Raw genomic sequence first — 20,301 nt, forward strand, 5'->3', positions numbered from 1 at the left:
GATGAGCATGTTCCTAATCCCTAAGACTCTTTGTCACGACCTCCAACAGATGATGAATATGTTTTGGTGGGGTAAAGGTATTAACCATGAAAGGGGAATCCATTGGATGAGTTGGGATAGGATGAGTCAACCAAAATTTGTTGGAGGGTTGGGCTTCAAGAAGTTAAGGGAGTTCAACTTGGCTATGGTTGGAAAGCAAGCTTGGAATATTGTGACTAATCCTTCTTCTTTGGTGGCAAGGTTAATTAAAGCTCGTTATTTTCCTGATGCTAATTTTATCACGGCTCGTCTGGGGTCCAATCCGAGCTATTTTTGGCGAAGCATTTGGGAAGCACAATCTGTTATTAAGGCCGGTATGTGTTGGAAAGTTGGAAATGGACAACAAATTCGAGTCTGAGAAGATCCTTGGATCCCAAATTTGCCTTCCTCCTGGGTGCAAACATCGCAGCCTGTTAACTCACAGGTAAACTTTGTTCATGATTTGATGATTAATGGTTTTTGGAATTTGCCATTGTTACGTTCAATTTTTAGTATGGAAGAGCAACAGGCCATACTGTCTATTCCCCTCCCTCGATTTGCTGCTAGTGACAGATTGATCTGGAAGTTGGAGCCAAAGGGTCAATATTCAGTTAAATCAGTTTATAAATTCCTAACTAATATTGGGGATGGAGTTGTGGGAGGTCATATTAGTGCGATGTGGCGGAAATTATGGAACGTCAGGGCTCCTCCTAAGTGTCGCGACTTAGTGTGGAGGGCAGCCAATAATGCCATACCAGTTTTGCAGCTGCTTCAACAGCGACATGTTCCTGTGCATAATTCATGTCCTTTATGTAATTCTGTTAGTGAATCTGTGCTCCATGTGCTGGTTACATGCCCTTTTGCCAAGAGGGTATGGCTTGCATCTTCGATTGGATGGCTTTTTCCTCAGTCGGCGTCATTTTTGGCATGGTTGTGCTCAGTTTTGCAGCTGGTGAGAAATGACGACCAAGCTATGGTGGTAATGATCTGCTGGGCTCTTTGGCAGGCAAGGAATGATGTGGTCTGGTCTTCGAAGTGGTCGAGCCCTACTGCTGTGGTGTATCGGGCTAGGACAATCCTCTACGATTGGTGTAATGCGCTACACGTTGATGACAGTTCTTCTGATGCTGTGCCAGCTCCTCCACCGTTACATTTCTGGGTTCCACCGCTTCAAGGATTCTTGAAAGCTAATGTAGATGCAGCAGTCTTCCCTGATGGCTTCATTGGGGTTGGTGGAGTGCTTCGCTCATATGATGGCTCTTTTGTTGGCGCTTGTCAACATAGACTCCTTGGTTACTTCTCTCCTAAAACAGTTGAGCTAATTGCTATTAGAGAAGTTCTGAGTTGGATTAAGAGGCTGGGTTATGATCAGATAGTGTTGGAATCAGATGCTCTTACGGTAGTGAAGGCTTTGCTTTCTTCTTCAACTTCTGATTTTTCTAGTTTTGGGTCCCTTGTTGATGATTGTAAATCTCTAATAGCAGAGATGAATTCAGTATCTGTGAGTTTTGTTCCTCGATCTGCCAATAGTGTGGCACATCTTATAGCTAGAGCTGCCACTACTATTTCATACAGGATAGAGTGGCTGAGCACCCCTCCACAATTGATTATTGATTGTTCATGCTTTGATGTTAGACTTCAAAATTTGAATGCAATTACATTTTTAGTTCAAAAAAAAAAAAAAAATTATGGTCGTTAAATTTAATTTTTATCTTAACCACAATTATGATATTCTTAAGAAAATTATTTTTTATTTTTTAAAGAAATTTTCTTTTCCTTCTCGCGGGAGCTTATCTCCTAATGGTGACTTCCTTGAGACCTAATCTCAATCCTCTCGTAAACAAGAACATTATTGTAGGGTTTCTCCATCGATATCTCTCTCTCCATTGTGCCCAGTGTTAGTCTCTACCTAGATTGACCATCAAGGGCATATTATTGCGAGATTAGGAATGACAAAACCAGAAAATTGTGCCGACATTATAAAATACCTGCTTTCTCTTACTGACTACGAAATTGGGACATACTTGCTCGAGTTTGGGAGGAGATTAGGACTTGCATGATTCTGGGGTTTGGGAGGAGACCTGCTTGGGACCTTATTGTTGCGAGTTTGGGAGGAGAGGTCGACCTACTTGCTGTTGGGATCTGGTCTCTCCGAGATTGTGAGGAATCTGCTTGGGACCTGCTAGCTTGCTGTGACAATAGAGGACTCAATCTGCTGAGATTAGAATTACTAGTTTGTCGAGACTGGAGGATTGTCAAGATTGGAGAATTTTCAAGATTGGAAGACCCATTGCTGAGGTAGTGTTCTTCTCAAGGTTACGCATTATTGTTGTCACCTAATACTCATAGTTGGTGAATTTTTTGGTTGTTGTAATTTGTCGATTTTATGAATATTTTTTGTAGCCAAGAGAGGGATCTATTGGGTGTTGTTGATTTGGAACTAGAGATTGCTTCTAATTGCATTGCATCAATACAAATAGGTAGAATTTTATTCTTATAAATTCTTTCATTAACATGGTTTTGCTTAGCAATATCATTAGTTTGCTAGTTTCTTTTAGTTAATACCATTTTGCTTGGCAAAATGATTAATTTTCTAATTAGAAAATAAGCAAGATTTACAATACATTACTATTATATATATGTCTTTCTATTTTCTTGTTAATTTTATTTTTGCCGTCTTTGAGATTGGAAAGTTTCCTTGAGCAATTGAATCAACTTCCTTCCATCATTCTTTTAATTAACAGATTTAAAAAAAAATTAATTTCACTTCCAATAATGTTAGAAATATGATAATCACCAAATTATAACTAATCTGTTAACACTACATTATTATCTACTATTTAACTAGTGGTTAAAGTAATTTCACAACATTTTAATATGCTATACAACTTAAAGTAGAGAGAAGAATGAACCAACATAAGAACTAGGTGATGGAATTAATTGTCTTAAATTAGTGGCTTAAGAAATTAAAACTATGAAAGCCACCTTCAATATATTTCTTGAAGGAGGTTTCTTTGAGTAATATAAATATTTTAGGAGGTGTCTCTGTGGAGTCTTATCTCATAATCTAATTCCGAGTGTACTAATAATTGCTTTGGTGATTCAATTGCGTGGCTATAGAAAACCAAGTTACTAACAATGACACAAGATGCCAAAGCCATTAAGATTAGTAAATTACTCCCATTTTTTGGCTGCTGCTGATGCATTTTGCACTTAGAAAGAGGTGCCTACTCTCCTGCAGGTGCATTCTGCTCCTGGAAGGCCTGGTGCAGGTGCATTTGCACTTGTTGCTACACGATTCATCTTTTTTAATTCAGTTCTCAAAACAGAATAAAAAAAGTTATATTAATTATGCATTTAAAGATGTTCAATTCATCTCGAAGATGGTGGTTTGGCTTTTATCCTCTAATATTTTAAGTATTTTGGAAGAGGTGACGCTTGTAGTTTCTTACTTATAAATCCATGTTATCTATTATATTTTAAAAACATGTATTTTAAAATGGTGTATTGTCATGAACTAAACTATGGAAAATCAAGGTCTTTGGTGTGAAAGGGAGACATCTTAGAAATGTGTAGCTTGGTTGATGTATTGTCTTGAATTAAACTAAAGTCTTAGACTATATACTTTAGTAGCAGGTGTACACCTGCTAAAGCAGGCAGCTATATTAGCACCTATACCAGGTGCCTGCTCTACTGTAGGTACATATTGCACTAGTAGTAGCAGGTGTGCACCTGGAAGCAGGTGCTAATGCACCTGTAGGGCCTGCTGCAGCTGAAAACAGGTGCAGTAGCACACTTGTTACTGTTGAAGTAGGTGTAGTAGCAAGTTGCACCTATTGTGGATGAAAGCAGGTGCAGTAGCAAGTGTTACTACTGCTGAAGAATGTGTACTAGCAGGTATTAGATGCAGCACCACATGTGGTGTTTGTATTACTATTAAATTATAAAGATTAAGCTATGTGGAAAATAAGCAGCTTGCAAGTGGCGCATTAAACTAATTAAAGTGGAAATTAGCATGCCTATTATGCAAGAGCTATGTGGTCTTGACAATGTGGAAATTAAGCAGCAACTAAATATTGAATTGTTTTTCAAGATTTAATTGATAATGGATGGAAAATTGTTTTTTATACATGCACAGAAATTAGAATTCGTTTCTTGCCTTTTTGTTGAACTAAAATGCCATGTAATACTAGCAATTGCATTTTACATCGAAATCTGTCATATTAGAATAAAAGGTACTAGTCTATTAGCTAAATTGAGGAGAGGCTTATAGTGAACAGAAAATGCACGCCGCAAAACTTATAGTGAATTTTTTGCTATTTTAAGTTGAGATAATAATTACATAAAATACATCCTCCTGTGCACACTGCAAAAATAGCATTAACTCCTGCAAAAAGTTTATAGAAAGCATTCATTTTATGGGATGCATAATGGATTGCAGTAAATATGTAAATTGCCTGTATATGTATACACACACACAGAGAGCACATGTAGAATAGTTTTTTAAGATGATTTTGAGGTAATTGATTATGGAATTATCAACAAGAATTTCACATTCAAGTTACAAGCAATTTTCGGATGAATTCCCCCTATCATGTGTGGATTTAACGTAGCATGGTTACTTAATTTTTTAAGTTATTTTGGCAGCTCTTATTGGAATTTTTGCCAGCTGATTGCTCACTTTGGTTAAGTGAACTGGCTAAGAAGAAGTCTCAGTACAAACATTTTAAATTAGAAGAGCTTTTAATCAATCCTGTAAGTCATGATTTTGTTTACTTGGTGTTTTTAGTTTGAATTTGTTGCTTTGGAGAGGATTACATGAAACGAATATCCTTATATGGCCATGATACTGCACAACTATTTTTTGGTTTATTAAGGTTTCTCTTCACATTGTCTCTTGGTTATCCTTTTCAAGTCATGCCATTTTGTTAGCATCTCGACTGATAGAACTAAGAATAAATGCAATATGCAGTACCTTAAATCATTTATCACATTCATATCTCTCACAATCTAATTTCAATATTTTCTTGTTTATAATTATGTCTTTATTTCAAAGAAAAACATAATTGATTGGTCAATGAACATTAATTAATATGATAGTACTTGATGATCTTCCTTATCTCATAATCCTCTTAACCTTAATTTAGTTTATTATCTAGACATATCCCTTGGGTTTGAATCATTCATAATTCTTTGGTAATAGTCTAAAATAACAAAAATTAAATTAAATCTCGAGTAACTGATCGTAGTAATAAGGACACTGGGTGAAGATTACTTATAGCCTTTAGGGTTTCATACAATATCAAGTACAAATTAAACTTGCATTATCCTTATTAGACACTTATCACATATGCAGTATGAATCATATACCATAATATTAACTCTTTTTCCTATGGAACACATGTCTTTATATTATTCAATCTTGTGTAGATAATAGTTCAAATATTTAATGTTTAACTTTGAGTTCACATATCTCTCCAAGTTACATGTAATAGACCTCACATCTAGTGTTAAGACATTATTTAATTTAATCAAAATAATTAAATTCATTTCCGAATGTGATATTAATGTTGTAAACTTCGAGCTCTAATTATCACTCTTGACAATATTGAATTTATAATTATTTTATCTTTATTGGTCACTTAAAAAATAAAGGTGTTTGCCTATGTGAAAATGCCGATACTTTATTTGTCTGACATGCTTCTCAAATCTTAATGTATATTAATATGATTTACATGAATATCTATGCAAATCATGGTTTTACATAACAGACGTAATGGCCGTTATGTAATGGATTTTGGGGGGCCGTTACCCGTTATCCCGTTATATAACGGCCTCTCCTGATTTGCAGGCGTAACGACTGTTACAGACCGTTATGTAACGGTAACGGCCGTTGCCAATAATTAAAATTTTTTTATATCTTTTATCTTTTGCTCCATTCTCATTTTCAATAGTTTCTACACTTTTTAGCAGCTTCAAATACTATATTTTTTAATTTTTCTCTTCCCTTTCTCTTTCAAATTTCAATCTTCCCTGCATATTTCTCATATAAACTTAGATCCATTATAAATTACTCTATTTCCAAGCTTATTTCTTCTAAAAAGTTAGTTAAATTTTATCTATTTTAGTTTTTAATTGTTTTTTTTTTTTTGTAAGTTTTTGTGGATTAAAGTGTTAGTTTTGAGTTAAAATTATATTTTGAACTATTAGTTTACTCGATCTATAAAGATTATGTTGATTTTTATTATTTTAAACTATATGATGTTTAACTTAAGTAAAATAATCTATATTTTATATATTTATGTTTATTATGCATTTGTATACATTGTTCTAAATTAAATCTAATCAATATCATTTTATTTATGAACTTTGCAAATTTTTTTAAAAAATTTGCGTAGCGCCAGACCGTTGCCGTTACGTTACGGCCGTTATAGGTTTGTTTCTGTTACCCGCGACTACGACCGCGAACATGGCCGCGACCGCGATTTAAAACCTTGATGCAAATCCAATAGCTTAGTATGCTTATTATAAACAATCTTCTTAATAGGCTTTGTAAAGAAATTTATAGCCATATCATACATAGATATATACTTCATGTTCACTTCTTTCTTTGCAACTATGTCTCTTACAAAATTATATTTAATATCTATATGCTTTATTTTTCCATAGTAATTGGAATTCTTTTATAAGCTATTGTAACTTGACCATCACAATAAATAGTCACTAGTCCAATAATCTTATTGCATATACCCAATTATATTAGGAATCATATTAGCCACTAAGCTACTTATACAACTGTAGATAGTGCTAAAAAAAAAAAGAAATCATTATTCTCAATAGTTTTTCATAATATTGATAAATCAACCAGTTCCTAAACTTGGTTTGATGTTATTAATTTCTATCTCATCTTTTATTGCTTCTATTTTTTCTTAACAAGACATGTGAGAACCTTATATTCTTGTGGAGTGAATCTCATAGCGATAATGGGGAATGCACGATCAACTCATTTATCGCGATTAAAATTAATATATTGATTTATCAATGTTATACTTACTCCCACTGAAAAGAATCCATTTTAGGTTCTTATAGCGAAAGAAATTTAGTCCACAGACTCATATAGGAATTATTTTTTGACCTATCTTACATTGTTTAGGAAGTTCATTTTCTAAGAACACTACAAGAAAATGGCTTTCTAGCAAAAAAAAATCTCATCTCTAAATAACAATTTCCCATTGCAAAAAGCAACAAGCTCCGCCGTTAAAAGTTTTATGCCACAAAAAAAAAAAACTAGTCTCAATTGAATTTTAGGAAAAATATGTATTATTGATCGCTAAAATTTCAGTTGTGACCGTATCCTAAAGACAATTGCGATGGTAATACCTTCGCAATTGAATCACAAACCTATATTCCCATGCAATTGCAACCAAAAATCCGATCGTCTTATCATTTTAGGATATGATCACTTTTTTTCATAAATAACAAGTTCAATATTGAATTTTCTTGAACCTAACTATTAGTACAATTTAAAATATTTTACATTTTTCTATACTTTAATGTTGCATGTAACATAAAGAATAAAAAAAGCAAGCATAATGAAACAATTTCTATATATATCAATTAAAAAATATTTGTTATACGATGTCTAATCCAAAAACATTCTCTTATACAATCAATGTAAATTAGCTCTAAATAAAATGAAAAAAAATCTTAATTACATATATCCAATAGATAAAGTTCATTCCAAAAAGAGTATAAACGAACTTCATATCCAAATGAAAGATTAATGTATGGCTGATTTATTCGTACACCTCAGATAAATAACAACATATAAAATTTAGAATGTTCCAAAAGAAGGGAAAAAAAAACATAAAAAGTACACACAAAGCATAAATAGCATATTATTTATTTAGATTAAATTTATTTAATTTTTTATTCATTTCAATATGACTTATATGATTATACCACTTAATAGCATCACTAGGTTTAAAAAGTGGCTCAAATCTCAACAAAGAACCTAAATATCAATACAACCCACTATGCGAATATAATATTCAAAACACATGCTTGTTCAATCTATCAACTCAAATTTGAAGTAGATTATTGGAATCATCTTAATAATTTCTATATTGTATTCAACCCAAATACAATAAAAGATGAAATTAGATCTAAAATTCTGTGCAACAAGTGCCCAAAGCAATAAGTGCAACAAGTGTACAGCTGCACTTGCTAGCAGTGCAGCAAGTACAAGCAAGTGCACACTTGCTAGCACTTGCTGAAATGCTGCAAGTGCTCAGCCTTGCTTGCACTTGCTGCAAGTGCAAACAACTGCCCAATGCACTTGCTTCACTCCTAGATATCCCTTATATCTTGGTTTATCAAAACAACTACTTCCTCTTATCTGTATAATCTATCAGTGGTAAATTTACTAAAATCCAAGATATGAAAATTCTAGTAAACATTTTTTTTGCCTAGAAAAGAGAAGCATGAAAATTCTAGGCAAAAAAATGTTTCTGCATAAATTGATCAAAATTGCTAATTAGTGCTAAAATAGTAAATTCAAATTAAGGTATATTACCATAAAAACCTTGAAACTTAAACCAATTAAGTATCCTATATAATTTCTCAGGCATTTAGTGGAACAAATAATGCATCCATGAAAAAGTTGAGGGCATTGCTAGGAGGACAGTTCAGTATCATACCAGAGCAAATATGAAGTCCAAGTCCTTAAATAATAAAGAAGCTTCAACAAAATGGCTGCAAGATTCCATGTTCATATTTGACAATCTCTTTTATTGCATGCTCCAGTGTAAAGACCCTCTAAAAGGGTGTTCAGATAGTTATCCTGATATGATCATTAGATTCAGTGAAAGAAATCTATAATTGCAAATATTTGATAATGGAACAAGTATTCAGGTATTCACATTCACAATACTGCAAGCAGTCTGCATAGAAAAAAATATAACAAAGGCAAAATCAAATTGTTATAATGCAGAGAAGGCTAATTATATAGTTCAAGGCCATAGCACAAAATATTACAAAAAGTACCTTTGAAACTTGTTGAAATAAAAAGCTGGTCTACTCCATTCCGCTAATCTGAAAATAGAAAAAAAAATCAATATGGATGCCAAAGAAGGATGAATGGCCACAGTTCTCAGTTGGTAGACAATGACTTACTAGGTTAATTTCAGTGAATACTACTGTACCAAAATCAGTTCTTTTAAATTTCCTGTCTGAAGAAAAAAGTACATTAGTGTAAAGAGATAAAAACGATCCATTTATTCGAGCAAAATTACGTAGGTGAAGCCATCATATTTATGCAACAAGCCATCAGATTTATGCAGCAAGGGCAGTGCTGCACTTGTTGCACACAAGTGCAGTGTTGCACTTGTTGTGCAGTGCACTTGCAACACTACAATGCACTACTGCATTTGTTATGCAGCAAGTGCACTCTTGTACTTGTGCACCGTTGAAAACGACATTATTAAATTAACTTTAAATCAGATAACACCTCTAGGAGAAATTAAACTTAACTTTAAATCAGTTGAAACATAATTTATGAAGCACTAATGTATGCCCAATACTTATGTAAAGTATCTCATAAACTATATATTAAAAAATAAAGTTAACATATAAATTACACCATATATACATCTATTTATATAACAAATTCAATTCCACAGTAATAAAGTTTTTTTTTGTCAATAAAAATGAAATTTATTACCAAAGAACAAAAGCTCAACTCTAACCTATCCACAGTAACAAATCCAGCAAAAAGAGAAAAAAAATAAAACCTTACCCATTTACAAATAGCAACAGTAACCCAGCAAAACATATGAAGAGTTACACCCATAATTAAAAAAATAAATAAAAAAATCTGCAGCCAACAATCTGTTATCCCTACCTGCTAATTCTGCAGCAAAAGCACAAAAAAAAAAAATCCACATTCATTCACATCAACCAGTGACAGCATGTAAACACATCTAAGGATTCAAAACCAGCAGGACCTACACCTATTAATCCATTCCATCTTACAACTACTACGAGTATCACATTAAACCTCCAAGAAAACAACCCATAAGTCATTAAACACATAGACAATCCATATTTAAACCATCAAAAGCAGTCTCACATGGCCCACTTTCCAATTAAAGCACAATAAACACCCATATCAGTAACACCTAAACACCATTTTCAAGCTAAATTCACCTAGAACCGTCAAACCTCTGCAAGATATAGGGGGAAGAAATGGAGGCAGCAGATTGTCCCACCTTCGGAAGCACGCAGAACCGTCGACCTGCAACCTAATCACACGGATTTTGTCGAGCTTTTGCTAGCAGATTTGTGGTAGAAAAATTTGCAGATCGGGTACCCAGTGTCTGCTATTGATTTTTTGTTTGAAGATTCAGAATAAAAGCATAAATTTATGAGTATTTCGTTGAGAACCCTAAGTCTCTTTTCCAACTTTCTTTTTGTCTTTCTAAAATGGATGCTATTTTTGTTATTTTTTATGAGAAGATTTTCTTTTTATTTTTTTTGGTAATATTGGAGCCAGCGCCAACACAATGTAAAATGCGAGTTTGGTGGAATAACAGGGACGGGCACTTTAACTAACAGCCAAGGGGAATTTTGCCCGCCTCTAAAAGTTTATAATTTTATGACACAAAATTAATTTAGTATCTAAAAATATTCAATTCCGATCCATTTTGACGTCCATCGCTAAAATATGATCGCTAGAAATTTAATGTCTTATAATGAAATATAATATATCGTTATTCAAATTCAGCTACCATGCCATTATTATATTAACAAATAAAAATATATCATTTTAATTGTTATAATATCTTATAAGGATACACTTTTTTCCACTCGAATATAATTTTTCACATTTATGATAATGATATTAAACAAAAATAACACATTTATAAGGTTTTAAAACACTTAAATTAAATTTTTTTATTAGTGCATAACTTGTATGAAATTAGTAGGAACTTACTTTAAAAGGTATTCGGTTAAGTAAAAATAAAATATTAAAATAATATATTACCATCACAGATAATAAACAGATTTGGCTGTACATTAAATTGCCTTGTCTTCGCATTTATTGAATTATAAATGCTAAAATGAATTAATAGCAATAAAGTTTCAGTTCTTAAACCTTCACCTTGAGATTCTCTTGCTCATCAAATACATATTGTATTTTCATATTGATACATACATATAAATTAAAGAGACATAATATAATAAGTTTAAATTCATATATATATATATAATTAAATATGCTAGTACTTATTTCATATTAGATTTAGAATAAAAAGCTCACTAAATTCTCAATTATCATCTAGTATTTTAATATGTAATAAGTTTAACATAATTAATTACTTAAAGGAAGGATAATTTTAAATTTAAGATTAAACATTAATATTTACTTAAATTCAGTTATATTATCATTATCATGTTAACTAATAAAAATATCATTTTGACTGTAATAATATCTTATAAAAATACACTTCTTTCTGTTTGGATATAATTTTCCACATTTATGAAAAGAATTATGAACAAAAACAACACACATTTAAGGTTTTAAAACACTTAAACTAGATTTTCTTATTAATCTATAACTTATATGGAATTAATAGTAACTTACTTAAAAGGTACTCGATTAAATAAAAATGAAATGTAAAGTAATTTATTACCTCAATAGGCAATAAACAGACTTGCTTGCACATCGTCTTGTCTTGTCTTCGCATTCATTAAATTACAAATGCTAAAATGAATTAATAGTAATAAAGTTTTAGTTCTTAAACCTTCACCTCGAGAGCCTCTTGCTCATTCGATACATATTGCATTTTCATACTGATGCATAAATATAAACTAAAGAGATATAATATAATAAGTCTAAATTCACACATATATATATATAATAATTAAACATATATATAATAATTAAATATTTTAATACTTATTTCATATTAAATTTAGAATAAAAAATTCACTAAATTCCCAATTACCATATAGTATTCTAATACGTAATTAGTTTAATAATTATGTAAAGGAATGATAATCTTAAATTACTTAAATTTAAGATTAAACATTAATATTTATTCAATAATATATATTAAACTATTTAATAAAAACATAAATACATATATGTGCCTCATTATATAAAGACTTTATGAGAATAAACATATTGTTCAATATAAAATAAACATGATCGAAAAATTTTAATAGATTTTTACAAGACTAATGAGATCTAGATGTAGGCCTAGATGCAGCTCATTGTCAACTTTACATAATATTGCTTCATAAAACTTTGACTTTAGTATCCCTTATGACCAATTTAATAGGATGATATCCAGTCTTCCTTAATACCCGGTTGACTCATTTTTTGAGAAGGTTTTAAACAAAAAACTTATAGGAATTACTAACATTGCGTCCAACTTATATCACAACATATCAAATATTTTCCTCTTGATAGGATATTAGTAAAACTAAACTTAAGAGCTTTATATCTCTATATATCAGTTATCTTTATCAAATTATATCATAAATTTACTCATTGACCTAATGATTTGCTTCACAAAGCAATTTAGGTCATTCTTTAACAACTAGAACCATCGGTAGATTAATTAAATTATAGTAATCTCCAATCATTCTAAACCACTATTATAAAGTGCATATTATTATTGATATCCTCACAAATTTTGCCAAAATTTTTTTATACGACATACAAAAAATTAAATGCCAATAAAAGAATTTATTTATATAAAATAAATAATTTTAAGGAAATATGGTGACTTAATTAAAAAATTAAAATAGGACTGATTAGACTCCGTTAGGAGTTTTAACCAATAACGTATGACTAAGATGAAATTTAGGAAATGAAGGATTAGAAGTCGAAATCTCTTATTGAATTCTTGAAAATTGAAAAGTGTGTCAAACAGTTAAGAAAAGGGCTATTTATAATAGCAAAAATCCTAATATGCAAAATTATGAAAAAAAATTCAAAAAAATAATAAAAATACAAATTGATCCCCTAAATGATGGAATTTTCGCGTCGAACTTGGTGATAGGCCTATGACCCTTGTCACACTTTTGAAAGTCATGCATCTTCAAATTCTCTTTTTGAAAAGCTATCGTGGGCCTCCAATGGACATCGACAGCAGAAGTTAAGCCCAATCCAAATTTGCCATAAAATCTAAGACTAATTACTCCGCATCATTCCCTTCCACTTGTAAAGAACTCGACCTCGAGTTGTCATCAGTAGGATAATACTGAAATAAATTCGCCACGTTAAATGTCTCGAAAATTTTCATATAATCTGGGAGGTCAAGAACATAGGCATTGTCATTAATCTTTTGCATAATCCAGAATGGACCAATTGTAATGATCCAAAAACCGGACCGCTACCGGCGCTAGGATCCAGATCGACTTAAGGTCGCTGGGACCCGTAGCAAGCCTAACATACATCCTGTATACCTGTTAAATCCCATAGATGTATGTTAGGCTTGCTACGGGTCCCAGCGACCTTAAGTCGATCTGGATCCTAGCGCCGATAGCGGTCCGGTTTTCGGGTCATTACACCAATCTTCTTTGGATCAAGCTTTTTCTGTATGGGATTTAACAGGTATACAGGATGTATGTTAGGCTTGCTACGGGTCCCGGCGACCTTAAGTCGATCTGGATCCAGCGCCGGTAGCGGTCCGGTTTCTGGGTCATTACACCAATCTTCTTTGGATCAAGCTTTTTCTGTCATCCACCACGTTCCTTGCGCAAATACACCATAACTTGATCCTTGACGTTGAAGGACTTGAAATGCCTATGTTTATCAGCTGCAACTTTATACTTACCATTGGCTTTCGTAAGGCATTATTGTACCTGTTTGAAAACGTCCAAATACTGATTTGCCAAGTTGTTTGCTGCAATACTGTTATGAAAACCTGTAGGAAGAACAATAAGATCAATTGTATGCGCAAAAATTTTTCTGTATACAATTGCAAAGGGTGACATTTTTGTAAAGCTGTGGACAGAACTATTGTAAGCAAATTTTGCTTAGGTAAGAGCAAAATCCCAAGCAGTTTTCTTATCATTACAGATGCAACGCAGAAGATTGGCAAGAGTTTGGTTCACCACTTCAGTTTGAACATCAGTTTGGGAATGTGTAGCACTACTGTATTAAAGTTCAGTCCCAAAATGCTTCTATAAAGTCACCCAAAGTGAGCTAGAAACTTCACATCTCTATATGGTCTTAGGAATGCCATGTAAACGAACAACTTCTTGAAAAAACATTTTTGCAATATGAGAAACATTATTAGTTTTTTTGCAAGGAATGAAATGCGCATTTTGGAGAACCTGTCAATAACAACAAAAATGAAATTAGATCCACGTTGAGTACATGGAAGACCAAGAATAAAATCCATAAACAAGTCCTCCCAAGGATATTCTGGAATAGGCAATAGAATGTATAAGCCCGTGAATGACCCTTTTGAGTTTGACAAACTGGGCACTTCTAGACCATCCAACCTATATCTTTCTTTAATTGTAGCCAATAAAAACGCTCCTCTAAATTAGCAATAGTCTTATCACGCCCCAAATGACCACTCAAACCTCCTCCATGGACCTCTCGAATCAATTTTTCTCGCAGAGAAGAGCACGAATGCATAACCTATTTTCTTTAAAAAGAAAGACATCATGTATCAAGAACTCATCAGGAGGCTAGTGAGCTTGGACCTTCCCATATATCAGCAAAATCATCATATGCAGCATACAAGTCCTTCAAAAATTCAAAATCCACGACCTTCTGACTAACTATAATCAACAGAGCAGCCCTCCTACTCAAAGCGTCTGCTACCTTATTACTAGGACCAGCCTTATATTTTATGACATAATGAAAAATACCAAAATAAGCTGCCCATCGAGCATGCATCTTATTCACATACTTTTGAGTCTTAAAATAAATCAAAGATTGATGATATATGTGAATAATAAACTCTCGCCCCATCAGATACTGTTTCCAAGTTTTACAGGCCCGGAATACTGCATATAATTTCTGCTCATAAATAAACTACTTCTTTCTAGCATCATTCAATTTCTCACTAAAGAAGGCAATAGGCCTATTAGACTGCAATAATATAGCTCCAGTTCCAACTCCACCAAGCATCACATTCAACCTTAAACAATTTATCAAATCGGGTAAAATAAGAATAGGGGCAGAAGGAAGCTTATCTTTAATCTCTTCAAAGCTCTTCTTGGCAGTGTCAGTCCAAGTAAATTTCTACACTCTCTCTTTCTTCAAACAATCTGTGATAGGGGCAATGATACTGCTGAAATTTCTAATAAATCGCTAATAGAAAGTAGCAAGTCCACGAAAGCTGCGAACTTCTAAAATAGTTTTGAAAATAGGCCAGTTCCATATTGCTTCTACCTTCTTCTCATCAACATGTATCTCTTTTGCTAATAATAAATTCAAGAAATAAAATGCGCTCCATCATATAGATGTATTTTTTTAAATTAATAACCAGCTCACTTTCTTGCAAGGCTGTCATGACTTGACGGAGGTGCTGTAAATGTTCTTCTTCATTGCGACTAAAAATCAAGATGTCATCAAAATAAACAACCACGAATTTGAGTAAGAAAGGACGCAAAACCTAGTTCATAAGTCGCATGAAGGTGCTAGGTGCATTCTTCAAACCAAACAGCATAACCAACCACTTGTACAAACCTTCCTTAGTTTTGAAGGCTATCTTCCTTTAATCTCCCTCCTTAATCCGAATTTGGTCGTAGCCACTTTTAAGGTCGATCTTAGAGAAGACTTTAGGCCTTGATAACTGATCCAACATGTCATCCAGCCGAGAAATAGGAAATCGATACTGAACTGTAATTTTGTTGATGGCTCTACTATCCACGCAAATTCTCCAAGTTCCATATTTCTTTGGAACCAATTAGGCAGGGACTCCGCAGGAGCTAATGCTCTCCTGAATATGCTCCTTCTTCAATAACTCTTCATCCTGTTCTTGGAGGATTTCACTCTCCTTTGGAATCATCTTGTAATAAGGCAGATTCGGTAATTTTGATCTAATAATGATATCAATCCGATGTTGAATCCCATAAAGGTGGAAGCTTTGAGGGTTTCTCTACTATCCTAGGAAACTCCTTTAACAGCTCTTTTACAGGTGGTGGTAAAGATGGTACATCCTTCATTGCACTTTTTACTCTCACTAATAAAGCCAGTGTACCTCCAAATTTCTCAGCTGCACCTAATAGCCTTTGAACCCCTGTAGAAACAACAACAGCAGTTTTCCTTTCCACTTTAGAATGTTTCATAGAACCACAAGGTAAAATGGTAATCTTCTCCCGATTCCATATAAACATGTATGAATTCTCATTCCCCTTATGTAATGCATCAACATCAAACTACCAAGGTCGACCTAACAATATTCCACAGCAATCCATATTCACAACATCACAATTAACAGATTCAGTGTAAGATTTACAGATCGAAATAGACACGCTGGAGATTTTATTGACTTTAATTATCAGACCTTCCTTAATCCACTTAACTTTGTATGGTGAAGGGTGAGACTGTGTAGGCAACTGTAACTTCTCCAGCAATTGCTTAACTATCAGATTCTCACAACTACAACTATTGATAATTAGCCTACAAATCGCTTCTCCCACTCAACACTTCGCCTAGAAAATCTTTCTTCTTTGCGTCTCATCATCCTATTTTGTCGAGCATAGAATTTTCTTCACCATATAGGTGACTCTCCATCTTCAGAACCAGTAATAGATCCATCATCGTCATCCACTTCCTCCTCAGATTCAACCACCTGCTTAACCATATTAACTTGTCGGCGATCATTATTAACTCCTCTGCATTCTAGACAATTATTTGATCGATGACCAGCATGTAGTGATAACATATGTCTTCTGTTGGTTTCTGATAAGGATTGGTTTTGCCTCCTTTTTTTGCTATAGTGGTGACTGCTTTTCCCTTATTGTCTCTCTTTCTTCCATAATATTCTGAGGATTGCTAGAATTTATAATCCTAGAAGGCTGTCCGCTGTAATTACCTCTATACTGCTGAGTTTCTATCGAACCATAATTTCTATAATTAAAATCCTTATTAGACTGATTTTGAGGCTGCCAATCAACACGTTCTTAAGCTCTTTTTGCCATCTCAATGGCATCATTCAAAGTAAAAATCACAGCTACTCCCATTATACAACAAATTTTGTGATTCATGCCCTTCTGATAATGAACAACCTGCTGGGCTTCATTTTCATAGTTTTCACACCTCGCCTGCAACTTTAAAAATTTCTCTGTATATTTATCCACCCTTCAACTCCTTTAAATACAGTCATGATACCGGTCATACAAAACCTGAGCGTGATCACTAGGCAAAGATTGTTGTTCAATCATCTACTTTATCAACAACCAGTTTCGTATAGATTCTAGCCTCCTGCGATATTGTTCATTTTGAACAGAATTCCACCATGCTGTTGCACCACCCTTTAATTTATAAGCCACAATTGGAACCTTTCGATCCTCTTTCACGTTCATAACTTCAAAGAACCAATCAACCTCTGCCAATCAATCAAGGACAGATTCTACATCTAACGAACCAAAAAAGTTTTGAAGGTCTATCTTTATTTTGTAATCTTCGTGATAATCCTATTGGGGATTTGCAGCCACAAGATTGGCGACCACAAGATTTGCAACCATAGGATTTGCAATCATAATATTTGGAACTGGCTATGGGCGTTCGGCTGCAGTAGGTTTGTTGTTACCCTATTGTAGGGCTAACTATCCGATCATCTCCCTTAATTCTGCTAAGGATGCCTCAATTCGGGGACGAATGTTCTTAAAGGGGGGAAGAATGTAATACCCGACTAGATTTCGGCATCGGAATTCCTACCTTCCAGCGAAATCTCCATTGGAATCTGGAATTCTGAAGATGCCAGAGGCTTCTAGAGGGGTAAAATGTGTTTCTAAAATGGTTTCACTTGATTTCATGGTTTTAAATGAAAAAGAATTGAGTTTTGAAAAGAAAAGACCAATGAGACATTTGCCAGGTTCGGCCGCCGAAAGTGAAGTTCGGCCGCCGAACATGGAAAGGTTTTGGGAGCGCTTTTGGCCTCCGAAAGCTTTGTTTGAACGAGCCAAGGTTCGGCCGCCGAACATGCATGAGTTTAGGGGGCACGTTAGGCTGCCGAAGGTCTTTGACCAGGCCACCTATAAAGAGCCCTTAGATCGAAAATGGGCGAGTTTTCTCCCCATTCTCGAGCTCAGGTGAGTTTATGCCCTCCTTTGGTCATTTTCATGTTTTCTCTACCCATCCCTCAAGTTTTCATGAGTTCTACCCTTGTTTTGAAGTTTTGAAGCTTAAATAGGAGTTTTGGGAGCTTGGAGGCTTTTGGAGCTTGGATCCTCCACACCTCCAAGTTAGGGATCGCACCACCCCTCGATCTTCAAGAGGTAAGTGTAGATCCTTGCTTTCCTTGTGTTTTAATGAAGTTTTAAGTAAGTTTAAAGATGTTTTAATGGTTGAGTATGGGTAGATATGCATGTTTAGGTTTTGTGGGTTTTATGCCCAATGTATGTTTATGTGATGGTTGTGTTAGGAGTTTATATTAGTTTATACTCCTTTATGCATGTGGGAGAGTGTATGCATGATTGGGAGAGAGCACGTGAGGTTTTGAGTAGTTTTGATGGTTTTGGCTTATGTGGGTCATAAGCTATTTATGTATGCTCTATGATGTTCTTTGTTGGAGTTTAAGCTTGTTTAAGCTCCTTTGTGCATGGTTAAGGGTTTATGCATGTTTTTAAAAGGCTGGGTGCTTGTTTTAGGGTGTTTGGAAGGTTTGGGAGACTTGAATGCATGAGAGGCTGAGTTCTGGACGAACTCAGGTTCGGCCGCCGAAGCTGCCTGTGGATGCATGGATTGGCCCCCTAACCTTGCCCCCGAAAGTTGTGTTTCGGATCTGGAGCAGACTTTCAGCCGCCGAAGGTGATGTTCAGCCGCTGAAAGTGCCTGACTTTCGAATCTGGAGTGAGGTTTCGGCTGCCGAACCTATCGCCGAACCTGCATGACTTTCGTCTCTGGAAGGGACCTTTGGCCGCCGAAAGTGCCGCCGAAAGTGCCCTGTCCAGCCCTTTCAAGGTTGTTTTCTATGCATGTTTAAGTGATGTTTTAGGGGGTTTTTGGGTAGTTGTTTATGAGTTGTTTAGAGTGTGTTTGGCACCTCATTCCAGTCCACCTGTGTAGGATTGGACCCGAGGGACCGAGGATGCCATCAGTGTTAGCAGTTGTAGAGTCAGTCCAGCGTCTGCCAGAGGTGAGTAGAACTAACTTAATCTTTTATATTACGAAATCAAATGCCTAAAGCATGTTCATGCATCATGTTTATATGTAATAGGTTGATTGCACTAGTTTCACGAATATGACGCATTGCATTATTTACTGTTGATGTGGATGGACCAAGGCGACCCCAATGGCCCATAAGTCTGTCATGACAAGAGAAGTCCTGTGGAGCTCCTTTGAGGGCCGGGCACCATGTTATGTAATGAAAGTCCTGTGTGAGCTCCTTTGGGGGCCGGGCACCGACAGAGGGAGCTTTGGAGGTCATGTCCAATCCGTGATGTGAATTGGTTGTGTTGTGACGCATTTCATGAAAGCATGTAATTAATGAACTGTTTTCATTGTTTCTACTCACTGGGCTTTTTAGCTTACCCCTCTCCCCTAACCCCAGTGTTGCAGGTATGAGGTCGATCGGGAAGTCTCAAAAGTTAAGGTTATGCTTATGTTATAGAGTAGTGTTTTAGTGTGGACATGTAATGTAAACTGAGATAATGAATTATAAGATAATGTAATGTAATGTAAAGTATAATAGAGTTGTGTTATGTATTAGTACTGTGCTTGGCCCTAAGACTTGGTTAGTCCCTGTTTAGTACATGATGTATGTTATGTCAGATGTTGAGTTGTGTTTGAATTAAACTTGTGGCATGTGTTGTTTACCACGTTATAGTTGATGAGGGCCCTAGTGGAGGTCCTATGCTTATGGTTTTTGATGCATGCACAGGTTAGTTTTGGTTCATTGGATGTGACTCCGGCTTGATGTATGTTGTGTTGACCCAGCTAGAGTTTTGATGAGGGCTCTAGTATGGGGTTCTTTTATGTTTCCAGTTATGCCGCATACAGGTCAAGCTCGGTATTTACATCAGATGTTACAGTTTTTTATGTTAAAGTTTTGATCATGTATGGGATTTGACCAGGTGATAGGATGT

The 20,301-nt window shown here is 34.6% G+C and overlaps 1 protein-coding gene and 1 long non-coding RNA gene across 2 annotated transcripts; one reads left to right on the forward strand and one right to left on the reverse strand.

Moving 5' to 3' along the window:
* Positions 1 to 121: 121 nt before the first annotated feature.
* Positions 122 to 4,117, forward strand: LOC110622082 (putative ribonuclease H protein At1g65750). The gene is made up of 6 exons (XM_043960142.1): positions 122 to 240; positions 350 to 463; positions 532 to 1,519; positions 2,221 to 2,333; positions 2,422 to 2,498; positions 3,993 to 4,117. Exons 1-6 carry the CDS (start codon positions 122 to 124, stop codon positions 4,115 to 4,117), a joined length of 1,536 nt encoding a protein of 511 aa, XP_043816077.1.
* Positions 4,118 to 7,608: 3,491 nt separating this feature from the next.
* On the reverse strand, positions 7,609 to 10,567 carry LOC110622083. The gene is made up of 4 exons (XR_002489051.2): positions 10,287 to 10,567; positions 9,193 to 9,248; positions 9,064 to 9,111; positions 7,609 to 8,860 (listed from the first exon to the last, which is right to left on the reverse strand). It is a non-coding gene; the product is annotated as an uncharacterized LOC110622083 (long non-coding RNA).
* Between the last annotated feature and the right edge of the window lie 9,734 nt (positions 10,568 to 20,301).

Source organism: Manihot esculenta, chromosome 9 (genome assembly GCF_001659605.2).
Source record: "Manihot esculenta cultivar AM560-2 chromosome 9, M.esculenta_v8, whole genome shotgun sequence".
NCBI classification, from domain to species: Eukaryota; Viridiplantae; Streptophyta; class Magnoliopsida; order Malpighiales; family Euphorbiaceae; genus Manihot; species Manihot esculenta.

Excerpts from the sequence above, each read along its gene's own strand:
- LOC110622082 (XM_043960142.1), top strand. The coding sequence starts at position 122 with ATGAGTCAACCAAAATTTGTTGGAGGGTTGGGCTTCAAGAAGTTAAGG. Across the intron at positions 241-349 it reads CCTTCTTCTTTGGTGGCAAG|GCCGGTATGTGTTGGAAAGT; the intron begins GTTAATTAAAGC and ends TCTGTTATTAAG. Across the intron at positions 464-531 it reads CGCAGCCTGTTAACTCACAG|TATGGAAGAGCAACAGGCCA; the intron begins GTAAACTTTGTT and ends TTCAATTTTTAG.